Raw genomic sequence first — 12,096 nt, 5'->3', positions numbered from 1 at the left:
ATGAACTGCAAATAGACTAACAGGGAGACCAAGTGTCAGTCAGGGTCAGGTTGGGCCTAGAGGGTGGGCTTTCAGAGGGAAGGAGGGCCTGGGGACTCAAATCCAGAGACATACAGGCCCCAGTACATACAAGCCCGCAGGGCAGGAGCTCCCACGTGCACACAAGTTCACAGATCACTACTCTTTAGGCCTTTGGGCCTAGTGACTGGGGACAGAGTGTTAACAGGAGCTTTGCTCATCTATCTACCTGTCTTTCTACTTTCTATCTATCCATCTCTCTCTCTATCCATTCATCCATCCATCCCTCTTTATGCATTCATCCATATATCTATCTATATCTATCTATCAATCATCTCTCTCTCTCCATCTATCTTTCTATCCATCAATATCTATCTATCCATTCATCTATTTATTTAGTGGGTCATTTATTTATTTAAGGCCTTTTTGGTATCTCTAGCCCTTAGCAAGGGGGCTGATACATGGTTGGTTGGTTCTTGTCCTTCATTATAAGAGAAGACCAAAATGACATCACATTGTTTATGTGTCTGACAGTGGCTGATCAGACCAATGTGAGCCTGGAATGCTCTACCAGGTTGGGTACAAATAGTCCATGGCTGATACATAGACTAACACACAGAGGAACTTCTCAAAGGGTCTTCCATTGTTCCCCCATAGAGCATGGCTACTTCAGAAGGGAGAGGGTTCATACCCCTCTCCTTTCCTTCCCTAACTCCTCCCCGTCCCACTGTATGTTTTTGAGCCAGGTCTGCAGAACCCTCAGGAAGGGAACTCCTAGAAGGGCTTCCAGTCCAATCCAACATTCCTTCTAAGGAGCCTCGAAGGCCTCTCCAGTATTTCTGGTAGATTCCAAGTTTCCTGTATCTTCAGCATCTTGGGTACCAAGTGGAGGCCATTTTTCTTTAAAGAATGAAGAAACAGTGGAGGAGGAAGGTTTATTGAGGAAGGGAAGTGACAAACCCCATAAGAACACAGGCAACAAGACAGAGCTGCAGGGCTGAGCGCTTGGTTCTGCCTTTGTGCTCTTCAGCATCCAGTCCTGAGGCTGCCATTTCACTGGTAATAAAGCAGAGAAGGAAGAGGCAGGTGAAGAAGTGGAGGCGGGGGCTTATCTTTGAGCTCATTCACTCACTGATTGAGTCATTTATTCCTGGTCTCTCACTTGGGATGGGGAAGGGACTACCATGTACTAGAATCCACCACAAACTGTGGCCACAGTAGACAGGCCCGGGGGGCCAGGGGTTCTGATGGGCCCAGCCCAGGGCAGATGCTTCCCATCTGTTTGGATTGGGCTCAAGGGTTCTTTGGCTCCTGGGCCCTGGACCACCTTGCCTAGGGCCCTGAGGATGGATCTGAGCGGGCCTTGTGCACTTCTATCTGTGTGGTAGCATGTGGATGTGTAGACAGAGAATCTCTTGTCTACCCAGAGCATGGGCAAAGAGGAGAAATGCCCAGATCCCTTTCTTTCCCTGGGTCTCTATGGATGTGGACATAGAAATGGATATCTTCAGGACATCACAGTCGCTATATATTGATGTGACTTTTGTACAAAAACCTATCCCTCAATATGTATCTATAGCAATATATAGATGGGGGGGGGAGCAAGTGCACTGGGTGGGGGGGAGGAGGAGGAGGAAGGCTCAGATTTTAATTCTCCTTACTCTTTTGACTACCTATGGATCATGGAGCAGATAACTTCAGTGCTTTAAAACCTGTTTCCTCATCTGGAAAAGGGGATTATATTCATCTCACAGAATCCACAGGATTCAAAGCTAAGCAAGAATCTGGAAAACATCTCTTCCATCCCTTCCATTTTACAGATGAGGAAACTGAAGTCCAGTAAAGTCAAGCAGGTGACTTAGGTAGTAAGTTCCTGAGATGAACTTCGAATGCAGGACTCTTTCTCCTAAAATACAGTAATTGTGATGCTCAAGTGGGTGATATATGTGAAAGCAGTCAATCAATCAGTAAGCATTAGTCAGGCACCTGCTATGTGGTGGGTCTTGTACTAAGGACTGATGATAAAAGTAGAAGCCAGTCTCTGCCCTCCAGGGGCTCCCAGTCTAATGGAGGCAACACAAACTAACAAATGATAAGTACAAAGGTTAAAGAACAGTATAAAGAAATGAGAAATAATGAAGAGAAGGGATGCTGGGGAAGGCTTCCTGTAGAAGGTGGGATTTGAGCTAGGACTAATGGCCAGCCAGGGAAGCCAGGAGGCAGCAATGGGGGGCATTTCGGGCATGGGGATGGAGGCACAGCCAGAGCAAAAACCCGGAATCAGGAGATGGCAGGTCATGCGTGAACAGCCAGAGTTGTGTCTCAGATTGAGGAGTATGTGTTGGGAGTAAGACGTATGAAATCTGGAAAAGTGGGAGGGGGCAGGTTTGAATGCCAAACAGAAGGTTTTATATTGAATCTTACATGGGATAGAGAGTTTATTGACTGTGGAGGTGCCAAGAAAGATCATTTTGGCAGCTGAGTGATGGACAGAGGTGGAGAGGTCACCCATCAGGCTACTGCAACAGTCCAAGTGTGAGGTGGTGATTATAAAAAAAATTAGCCACTGATGGCTTTGGGAAGGGGCATGGGTGAGAAATAGTGAGATGTCCAGGAGGACACCTAGGTTGCAAGATTGGGTGACTGGAGAGTGGTGGTGAAAAGTTTGCAATAGAGGAGGGTTTGGGAGATATAGACTGTATTTAGGGGTGTGTTGAGTTAGGTGCATGGGACCTCTAGTTGGAGATTTTTTTTTCTTTTTTCTTTTAGGTTTTTTTCCAAGGCAATGGGGTTAAGTGGCTTGCCCAAGGCCACACAGCTAGATAATCATGAAGTGTCTGAGGCCAGATTTGAACTCAGGTACTCCTGACTCTAGGGTCAGTGCTCTATCCACTGCGCCCCCTAGCCGCTCCTAGTTGGACATTTCCAATGGGCAGCTGGTGTTGTGAGTCTGGATCTGATATTCATCAGCAGAGAGATGAGTGAATCCATGGGGGCTGAAGAGATCCCCAAGTGAACTAGGAAAGTGGAAGAAGGAAGTGAGTAGGACAGAACCTTGGGAGTCACCTACAGTTAGGGACCACAGACAGGAGACTGAGAAAGGATGGTCGCATAGGGAGGAGAACCAGGGGAGAGTCACAGAAACCTGGAGAGACGAGAGAATCATGGAGCAGGGCAAAGTTAGAGAGGACCCAGTTGGATGAGCACTTAAGGAGTGAGAGGGGTCATTATCAGTAAAAACCTGTTTTGGGGGACCCATCTTCCTTCCATCCAGCCCCCTCTCCCATTCTCTACTAGACTTGACTTTCCCTGATCTCACTGGCCTTACTCAATTATGTAAAGGAAAGTCCTGTAGGAATATGTAGCCTCTTCCCCTGCCTCTACGGTTGTTAAAAACAAACCAATCCTTTAAGTCTTTAGCTATTTGCCCCATGCTATAACTGAAGGATAACCCCCAAGATATATCACCCAGGTACCTTGCTGTTGCTATTCAAAGCCATCGTATCGATTCCAGTTATTCTGGCGTCTTCTGCTTGGGGGAGGAAACACCTCTACATCCCTGATACCTTTAAAAGAGAGGGGAGACACCTAAGTCCTGGCGACTCCCAGGTTTGGAGCCTGAGGAATTTCAACTTTGCTTTGAGTGATGTCTAGTTAAGAGATCCTAATGGGCAGTTGGAGACGTGAGTCTGGAGGTTGGGATGAGAAGTTCGGTCTGCATTAGTCAATCTGAAATTCATCAGCATAGAGATGATAATTGAATCCACGGGAGCTGATGAGATTACCAAACAGACAATTAATTTTCTTCCTTCAGTTGCCTTATTTGGATTTCTATGTGTGTTCATTTTTTTTCTTACAGATATTGAATGGATTGGTGAGAAGGGATGTGTTAAATTTTTGTGCAGTTTATGTTTTTATTTTTGTTTCGTTAAGTTTAATGTATTTAATATTTGACACATGCAATATTAATAATTATATATAATAATATGCTATTACTCTTTTTTACATTATTATTAACTAAATAGTTATATTCTAAAAGTGTTATCACTGTAAGGGGACTGGTTTGTGTAAATGAAAACGCATTGGTGGGGGCTTAAGAACTGAATAGGTAGAGGATATCCCCTCCACAACAGGAACACCCTCAGATCCTGAAAGAGTTTGAGAATAATCATGGTGGTGTACCATCTCTGTGAACCTTGAAAATGCCTATGTGAGAGCAGGTTGGAATGATCGAATCAACCTGGAGGGTGAGGGTAGGGATTCCTATGCCCTGTGTGAGAGATGTGGGGCACTGGAGTGTGGATGGCTGCCATGCATCTTGTCATATATATGGATATATATGCATATTTAGAGAGCGACTTTGGGACAGCACTAATGATTATATTTTACATCATTATAACTCTAATAGAGGGAATTAAAATACATGCAACCATACTTCATGGGATTCATTATTCTCACTAATTGATGCTTAAATGATAGATTGTTACTCATTTTAATTTTGATTCCCTTTTGGTTTGCAATGATTTACAAAGGGATTCTGCTAATGGGGGTCTCCTGATCAAATTTTCAGCCAATCAAATCTTGCCTAGTGGCCTAGAGAAAGGAAGTAAAATAGGGATAGAAGAGGAGCTGGAAAATGCAAACATGACTGAAGACATTATGGATTCCATAATAACCCAGAGAATTTGCTGCTAGAAGGGGGCTTAGAGGAGGTCTAGTCACCCCTTCCTATTTTACAGACAAGGAACCTGAGGCTTAGAAACTGCCTAAGATCCCACAGGGCTGAGCTGAGGTTTGGATCAAGCCCTGGGAACTTGATGCCTGTCCTTTGACTTCAAGGTCAGTGGTCTTTGTACCATGTCACACACAGGCTACATTTAATTTAGGCAGATCTAAGGTGGTTTAGACAAGTGATTTGGGAAGTTAACCTAAGGCCGCCCTTTCCCTCTCATTTTTGTTAGCAGAACACAGACTGGCATCAGGGCTTCCTGTCTTTCTGTCCATTTCCACCCAAAGAAGAATGGTGTTGTTTGTTTGTCATAGCACAGGGCCCCCAGTGACTTACCCATTGACCTCTGGTAAAGCGGCCCACTTCTGAATTCATCACTGTCTACATCTGCAAAATAGGGACAGTCACAATTGGCCCAGAGCTTCTCAGAGATAGGTGACTCTCCTCAACAGGTTCAAGACATGGGCATGAGGTAGAGCCTTTCAAAAGCCTTATGAGTTAGGAGGTTAGGCTATCTTCCTGGACTGGGAACTGAGACTAGGAAGGGAAAAATAGGAGGTCTTTGCTTTCAAGAAGGTCATCACCCATGTTTTAATATCTGTGGATGAAGTTCCCAGTGAGGAAATTCCTGGACCAATATAGATCAGCACCTACATGGGTGGCCTTTAAAGGCAGAATCAGGACTGGCAGGTAGTCATTGCTGTTCAGTTGTTTCAATCATGTCTGACTCTTGGTGGCCCCATTTGGGGTTTTCTTGGGAAAGGAACTGAGGGGTGGTCCCTTTCCTTCTCCAGCTCATTTGACAGATGAGGAAAGTAGCAGCATTAAGTGACTTGTCCAGGGTCACACAGTAAGTATCTGAAGCCAGATTTGAACTTACAAAGATGAGTTTTACTGCCTCCTGGCCCAGTGCTATGTGTACTATGGCGCCCCATGGCTGCCCCTGTTGGGGACATTGGGGTTTGACACTTACTGTACGACCCTTGCCAAAACACTTAACCTTTCTCAGTCTTAGTTTCCCCATCTGTAAAATGAATATAATAAGAGTAGCTATTTCACCTGTGAATCAAATTAGATAAATACTGGAAGCAGTGTCTTATACATGTTAGTGGTAGGCACATTCAGGTTGTAGGGGAGTAGTCAGGTATAGACTAGACCTCATGGCCCCACACTCTGGAATTTAGTGCTTGTGAGTCCCAAACATATAAAAGAACAAGAGCTAAGCAAATGTGTTTTAGCATCTCCTGTTATAAAGGCACCCACTGCAGTGAGTTCCTTGAGACTGTCACCTCCCCAACCTCCAACTCCTGCTTACCTCTCATGTAAAAGCTCCTCCAGTTGTATGAGCTCAGTCTTCCCCCAAAAATCTAGATCAAGGCAGAAATGGGGAGAGAGACACCCATGCATTTAGACCCAGCCAGCAAGGTCCTAGGCTGCAGGAGGTCTTGGGCGGGGCGGGGGGGATCAGGCAACGTATTAGGACCTAGCCTTTGGAAAGATATGATCCACGGGCCAAATTCTAAGAGATCATTTTTGTCTCCAGGATCAGAGATTTCACCGGCTGGTCTCCTGCTCCCCAGTGAAGTCAAACCTCAACAACTCAGTGATGGAGTGATGTAAGGAGTGATGGAGGCCCCTGAGATGGAGGCCCCTGAGCACCTGGCCTCTGGGCCTTAGGGTTAAACACAGAGGCTTGGGAAAGGCCACTAGGGCACTAGAAAGGATTCTTATTGAACCCCAGTTCTGCAGAGGGAGGAGGGGAACCAGCAGTAGTGGAGGAGAAAAAAAGCCTGGATAGCCCATCATGAAGAGCTTCTTAACAACTGGAGCTGCCCCAAAGGGATCCAGGCTCCCCCAGAGGTGACAGGACCCCATCTCCCCCCACCTTGGAGCATCTTCTGATTGAGGCTGGTGGGGACCAAGAATTCTGGGTAATCAGGAGAGTACCTGAGGAGGCCCAGGCATCTGAGTGGAGTACAATTGCTACCTGGAGAAGAGAGGCAAGTTCTCTGCTAAGTCCAGCCTGGACATGTGTAGGCCATGCCAAAGAATGCCAAAGAAATTCATTAGAGTGAGGGCAAATAGGAAGAGAGCTGGGGAGGAAATCCGAACCCTTTGTCTAAATGATCTGAAGACAATGCCAATAAGCACTATGGGGTTGGGAGGAAATAGGGCAATATGTACTCAATATCAAGTCCTGTGGGTTTTTTTGGGAGGGGGAAGGATTTGCTCTGTGCTCATAATCTGTTTTCTCCATGGTGGCTTTTCAAAGTCAAATTGGGCAATGAGCATTTTTATGAATTCAACTTTCTGTCACTTCCAACCCTGGTACCCAACACAGGGTGGCCAGAAGCACCACCATGCCCTGTTTATACATGGATCATTTATCCAGTTGGGTATGTTATACCACTTTTCTGCCCACGGGGGAGACATAAATCCTAAAGAAAGCACTCTGCCTCACCTCTTCACTGCTGCTGGAATCAGAGTTGGGGAAGGCATGGTGGCAACGGACCCACACATTCTGCACCTGTTCATTGGAGATCTCCACGGTGCTTCTGCAGGATGCTGTTGACTGGTGAACATAGACAGAAAAAGGAATTGGGCCTTGACCTTACTTGACTATAAGAAAAGAAGGGAAACTACTTCCAGAAAGGCAATGCTCTCCATGAGGATGATGCAAAGGAAGGAAGTGCCCAAGCTGGTCATGCTTGCCCCTAATATAGCTCTTATCCCAACTCTTCAGCTGGGTCCTTAACCTTGCCCAAACTTCTGCCCCACCCACTGACTCCCCACCCCCTTCAGCTTCCTGGTCTGTATTGTCCTTTCTGAGTGGAAATGTAAGCTCTTGGAAGGGGAGAGACTGCCCATTTTGCTGGTTGCATTCCCTGTGCTTAGGATAGACTTAATGTCCTGCCATACAGTCAGACACATGTGCCTGCATACAATGGGGGCTTAATAAGTGCTCTATCTATGTCTAGCTCTATCTGCTTCTATCTATCATCTATCTAGGTCTATCTCTAAGCATCTATCATCTACATATTTATTCACTGTCTGTCTGCTTGTCCTTCAATCCATCCACTCATCTATCCTGACTATATTTATCTACCTATCTATTCTATCCATCCATCCATCCATCTTTTCATTTATTTATACATTGTCTATATTTCTGTCTCTCCTTCCCTTCCTTCCTCCCTCCATCTCTCCCTCCTTCCTTCCTTCCTTCCTTCCTTCCTTCCTTCCTTCCTTCCTTCCTTCCTCCCTCCCTTACTTCCTTCCTTCCTGCCATGCATCCATTGATTGATCTACCGATCTATCTATCCATCCATTGATGTGATGGTGGTGGTGAATACTAATCTACTGACCAAGAAAAATCTACTTTCTCCTAGATTGTTTTGTCCAACCCTTTGCTGGCCAAACATGATTATTTAAGGACAGGAGCACAATGTAAATGTGAAGAAAATATCAAGTCTAAAATTGCAAAAATGTCAGATTAGTGGTTCTAGGTGAGTCAGATATCATGAAGATGGACAGGATTTCAGAAGCAGCCTACTGGGCTGTGCCATCTGTATACTGCAGAGCTTGGGGCTCAGTGGGGCCAGGCAGCTCCTTCCCCTGTGTGAGGGATAACCTGATCCAGTAGTGGTAGCATGGAGGGCTTGGACTGTGGTGGAGCACATAGAAGTCACCCACCCAGACCAGGAGAGTGCCAGAATCTCCATTTATCTGGCAAGGGCTTCCTGTACCCATACCTGCTGCTCCTTACATGAAATCTTCCAGCATTCAGGCCCATCCTGATTCTTGTGTCTAGAGTCTTAAGCTCACAAAGACAACAGTGCTGGACAGCAGAACAGACTTGGCCAAAGTAGGCCACGTGACACATCGGCTTACCGTGAAGTAGCCCAATTTGAAAGCACAGGTGCTCGGCGGGTTCCTGGACTCTTTCTTACATTCTGTCTCTCGGATCTTGAAGTCTATGTCCATGGTCAAATCATTCTCATTCAGGAAGTTGACCTTTGTGGAAGGGCATCGTTAGAGCAGTGGCCATCAAAGGGAGGGCTGGCTCTGGGCTGATTACATTGTTGCACTGAGATGCCTGGAAACACGCATGTTGCTTCCCATTTCCTCCCCCACTAATACATTGTATCTATTGTGTTTCTATTTCTGAATGTAGGCGCTATCTCCCCGGACAGACTCTACGCTCCACGAGGCCAGGCTCCACTATCAGGGCCAGACATGCAGAACGTCCTTAATTAATGCCTGTTGACTGATAGTCATATGATGGAGATCCTGCATAATTTAAAAAAATTACTTATTTATTTTGAACTTGACAATTTTCCCCCTAATCTCACTCCCCCCACCGAAGGCATTGTTTCCATGGTCTACATTGATCTAAGTTGAATGCAATGAGAGAGAAATCAGATCATTATGGAAAAAAAAATAAAGTGTAAGAGTGTAACTTCATAATTAACCAATAATTCCCTTAAGCAAAAGAGTCAAATGGTACATTATAGAGTAATTTAAGCCACCCTGAGATACTCAACCCCACCAAAGCAGATCTCTGCTGTACCCTGAATGAGCAACTGGTTTGACACTAGTTAGAAGCTTTTTTATTTTAAGTCATTTTTTTGGACTAGTCTGCCCTGGGATTGCATTGGTAAATGGCCCTACCAGTGAGGAACCTCTTTCCAGCAATACAGATAAGTCCTCACTCTTTGATGGAAGCTCTTCCAGAGCAACCTGGGGAAGTGACTTGAGTGGGCTCCCATGGCATTGGGGTTAGAGGTGCCATGCAAGTCTAGCTTTTCCTGTCTTGGAGGCTCACTTTCTGTCCATGCCTTCTCTACCTCCTCCTCAGTCTTTCTGAAGGATGTGAAACGGGGCTAACTCAAAAAGCTTCCAGATATTTCTGCTGTCACTGGAGGGATGGGGGTAGACTTGGAGCAGGCAGTTATTAAGCCCCTATTCCAAGCCACATACTGTGGGTACAAGTTCTAGGGATGCAAAGAAAAAGCAAAACAATCAAGTCTACCCTCAAGGATTTTACATTCTAGTGGAGGAGATAACATGGAAATAATCGATTCACCCATGATATATTTAGACACATATATCCAATGTATCTATGTGCACATGCATATTCATATGGACATGTGTCTATACATTCCTGTGTCTGTCTGATGAATGGGAATCTCAGAGGGAAGGAATGAGCAGCTGCCGAGACCAGCAAATGTCTTCTGGAACTAAAGGGGACTTTTCAGTCGACTCTAAAAGGAAGCCAGAGAAGACAAGAGGCAGAACTGAAGGAAGAACAGTGTCTGTGTGTGTGTTTGGGGGAGGGGGGCAAAGGCCTATAGGAGAGAAACGGTGCCTCATATTTGCACAAGTATGACATCTCATGACTCTGGTTTCTAAAGTGTATGTGGAACACTGTAAAAATTGTAAAGTTCAAAATAAATAAATACTTTTTTTTGCAAGGCAATGGGGTTAAGTGACTTGCCCAAGGTCACACAGCTAGGTAATTATTAAGTGTCTGAGGTCAGATTTGAACTCAGGTCCTCCTGACTCCAGGACTGATGCTCTATCCATTGCACCACCTAGCCGCCCCTAATTTTTTAAATTTAATTTTTGGCCACCTTTAACATTAAGATTATTCCTTGCATCAACCTATTATAGATATTTCACTGCAATTTCTCCCCATTGACCTGAGGCTTGCCCTCTAGACCAGATTCAGTCTGATCACTGCAGTATGACCTTCAGGGGTAGGGAAAGAGGAATGGGCGGGGATAAGGGGTGGGCTGATAAGAGTATCAAAGAAAGGAAGACATCCACAATGAACTTTTCTAGAATCCTAGAAACAACATGGGCCTGTAATTCTACATGTTTGAGCAACGAATGAGAGACGTCTGCATGGGGGACAGAGAGTTGACCACTGAGTCACATACTGGCTGGGTGACCCTGGACTCTAAACTGTAGAGAAAGTGGCCTTCTGCATTGGGTAGGGGAAGCTCCTCATTGGAAGCTCTCTACCTTGAGGACCTCCCCCTCAACTGGTCTCTACATGCATTCATTCAAATATCCAAACATCCATACATAAGGGGTGAGTTGCTAAGAGTATCAAAGAAAGGAAGACCTCCACAGTGAACTTTTCTAGAATCCTAGAAACAACACACACACACACACAATATATATATATATATATATATATATATATATATATGTATGTATATGTATATACATATATATATATGCAAAATATATCCATATTATTCATCCATGCATACAAACATACAGGCATTAGAGGATGTTGTGGTTAAAATTCTCTTTAAAGATGACAAAGCTGACCCAAAGGATATTGGAATGTAGGGGGGAGTCCACCAAACACAAAACACCTTGAGAAATCTACTTACCCTTTTAATTGAACTCTTGAATGCTCGGAACAAATTTGGGCTTTGAGATTGGGAATTCACTTTCTCAACAGAGGCCTTGAGAGCTTCCCTCATCATGGCTGGGTCGTAGTCATACACAGGGAAACCTGAATCATGGAAAGATACCAAGTCCTCATGAAAACAGGGAGGCACTAATCCCTAGAAATGAAGAGGCAGCTGTTTCCATTCAAGGGCGCCTACCTGAACAAGACCAGATGTTCACAGCAAGAGTAATTATCACCAATACCTCCATGACTGCCTTCTGCTTGGACAAGAAAGTTGAATCGAGAACCAAGGTGGACTCTTCCTGTTGAGCTTCCCAAGGCTCAGTCTTTCTGTAGCTGAGTGTCTCTTACAATATCATCTCACTTGTGAATTTGATCAGGGCCCACGGCACCACTTTTTAACAAACAGTACAGCTCAAACAGAAACCGTTGACCCAGGAGCAAATATTTGTTGCCAAGTCTGTCTCCATGAAAATGTTACAGTCTGGAATGGCCTTTGGAGTTTAGACCTCAAAGGGAGAATTCAGCAGCTACCTGACCTAATACCAGAAATCAATTTATATATATTTAAGATACTCCTAGGATCTGAGATTGAGATCTCAAAGGAAATGGAGACTGTCCAATCCTGTGATCTCGTTTTACTATGAGGCAATGGAGACCCAGACATCACAGTAGAGACAGAATTGGAACCAGGGCCCTCTGACTCCAGGGCTTTTCTCATGGTACCAGACTCCTTTCCCACAGAACTTTGGCTGGCATATCAGCACTTGGGTAGGGGGAGAAGGTGTCACTGAGAAAATATTTTCACTGAAGTTCTCCTTGGGAGTTTCATCATGGTGTGGGTTCTTGCAGCCTATGCCAAAAGGTAGAGCTCTCTGATTGACCCTGAAGACTCAAATGGGTTCAAGGGTAGGTCTGACAC

General features: G+C 45.0%; 1 protein-coding gene across 1 annotated transcript; it reads right to left on the bottom strand.

Moving 5' to 3' along the window:
- Positions 1–939: 939 nt before the first annotated feature.
- SPP2 (secreted phosphoprotein 2) lies at positions 940–11,581 on the bottom strand. The gene is made up of 8 exons (XM_074190450.1): positions 11,371–11,581; positions 11,152–11,276; positions 8,636–8,758; positions 7,209–7,319; positions 6,063–6,114; positions 5,084–5,134; positions 3,495–3,584; positions 940–1,074 (listed from the first exon to the last, which is right to left on the bottom strand). Exons 1-7 carry the CDS (start codon positions 11,420–11,422, stop codon positions 3,505–3,507), a joined length of 594 nt encoding a protein of 197 aa, XP_074046551.1. The 5' UTR covers positions 11,423–11,581; the 3' UTR covers positions 940–1,074; positions 3,495–3,504.
- Positions 11,582–12,096: the final 515 nt, after the last annotated feature.

This window comes from Macrotis lagotis, chromosome 5, assembly GCF_037893015.1.
Source record: "Macrotis lagotis isolate mMagLag1 chromosome 5, bilby.v1.9.chrom.fasta, whole genome shotgun sequence".
Lineage (NCBI taxonomy): Eukaryota > Metazoa > Chordata > Mammalia > Peramelemorphia > Peramelidae > Macrotis > Macrotis lagotis.
The sequence above is the reverse complement of the archived record's forward strand: the minus strand, read 5'-3'. Positions and strand labels throughout refer to the sequence as shown.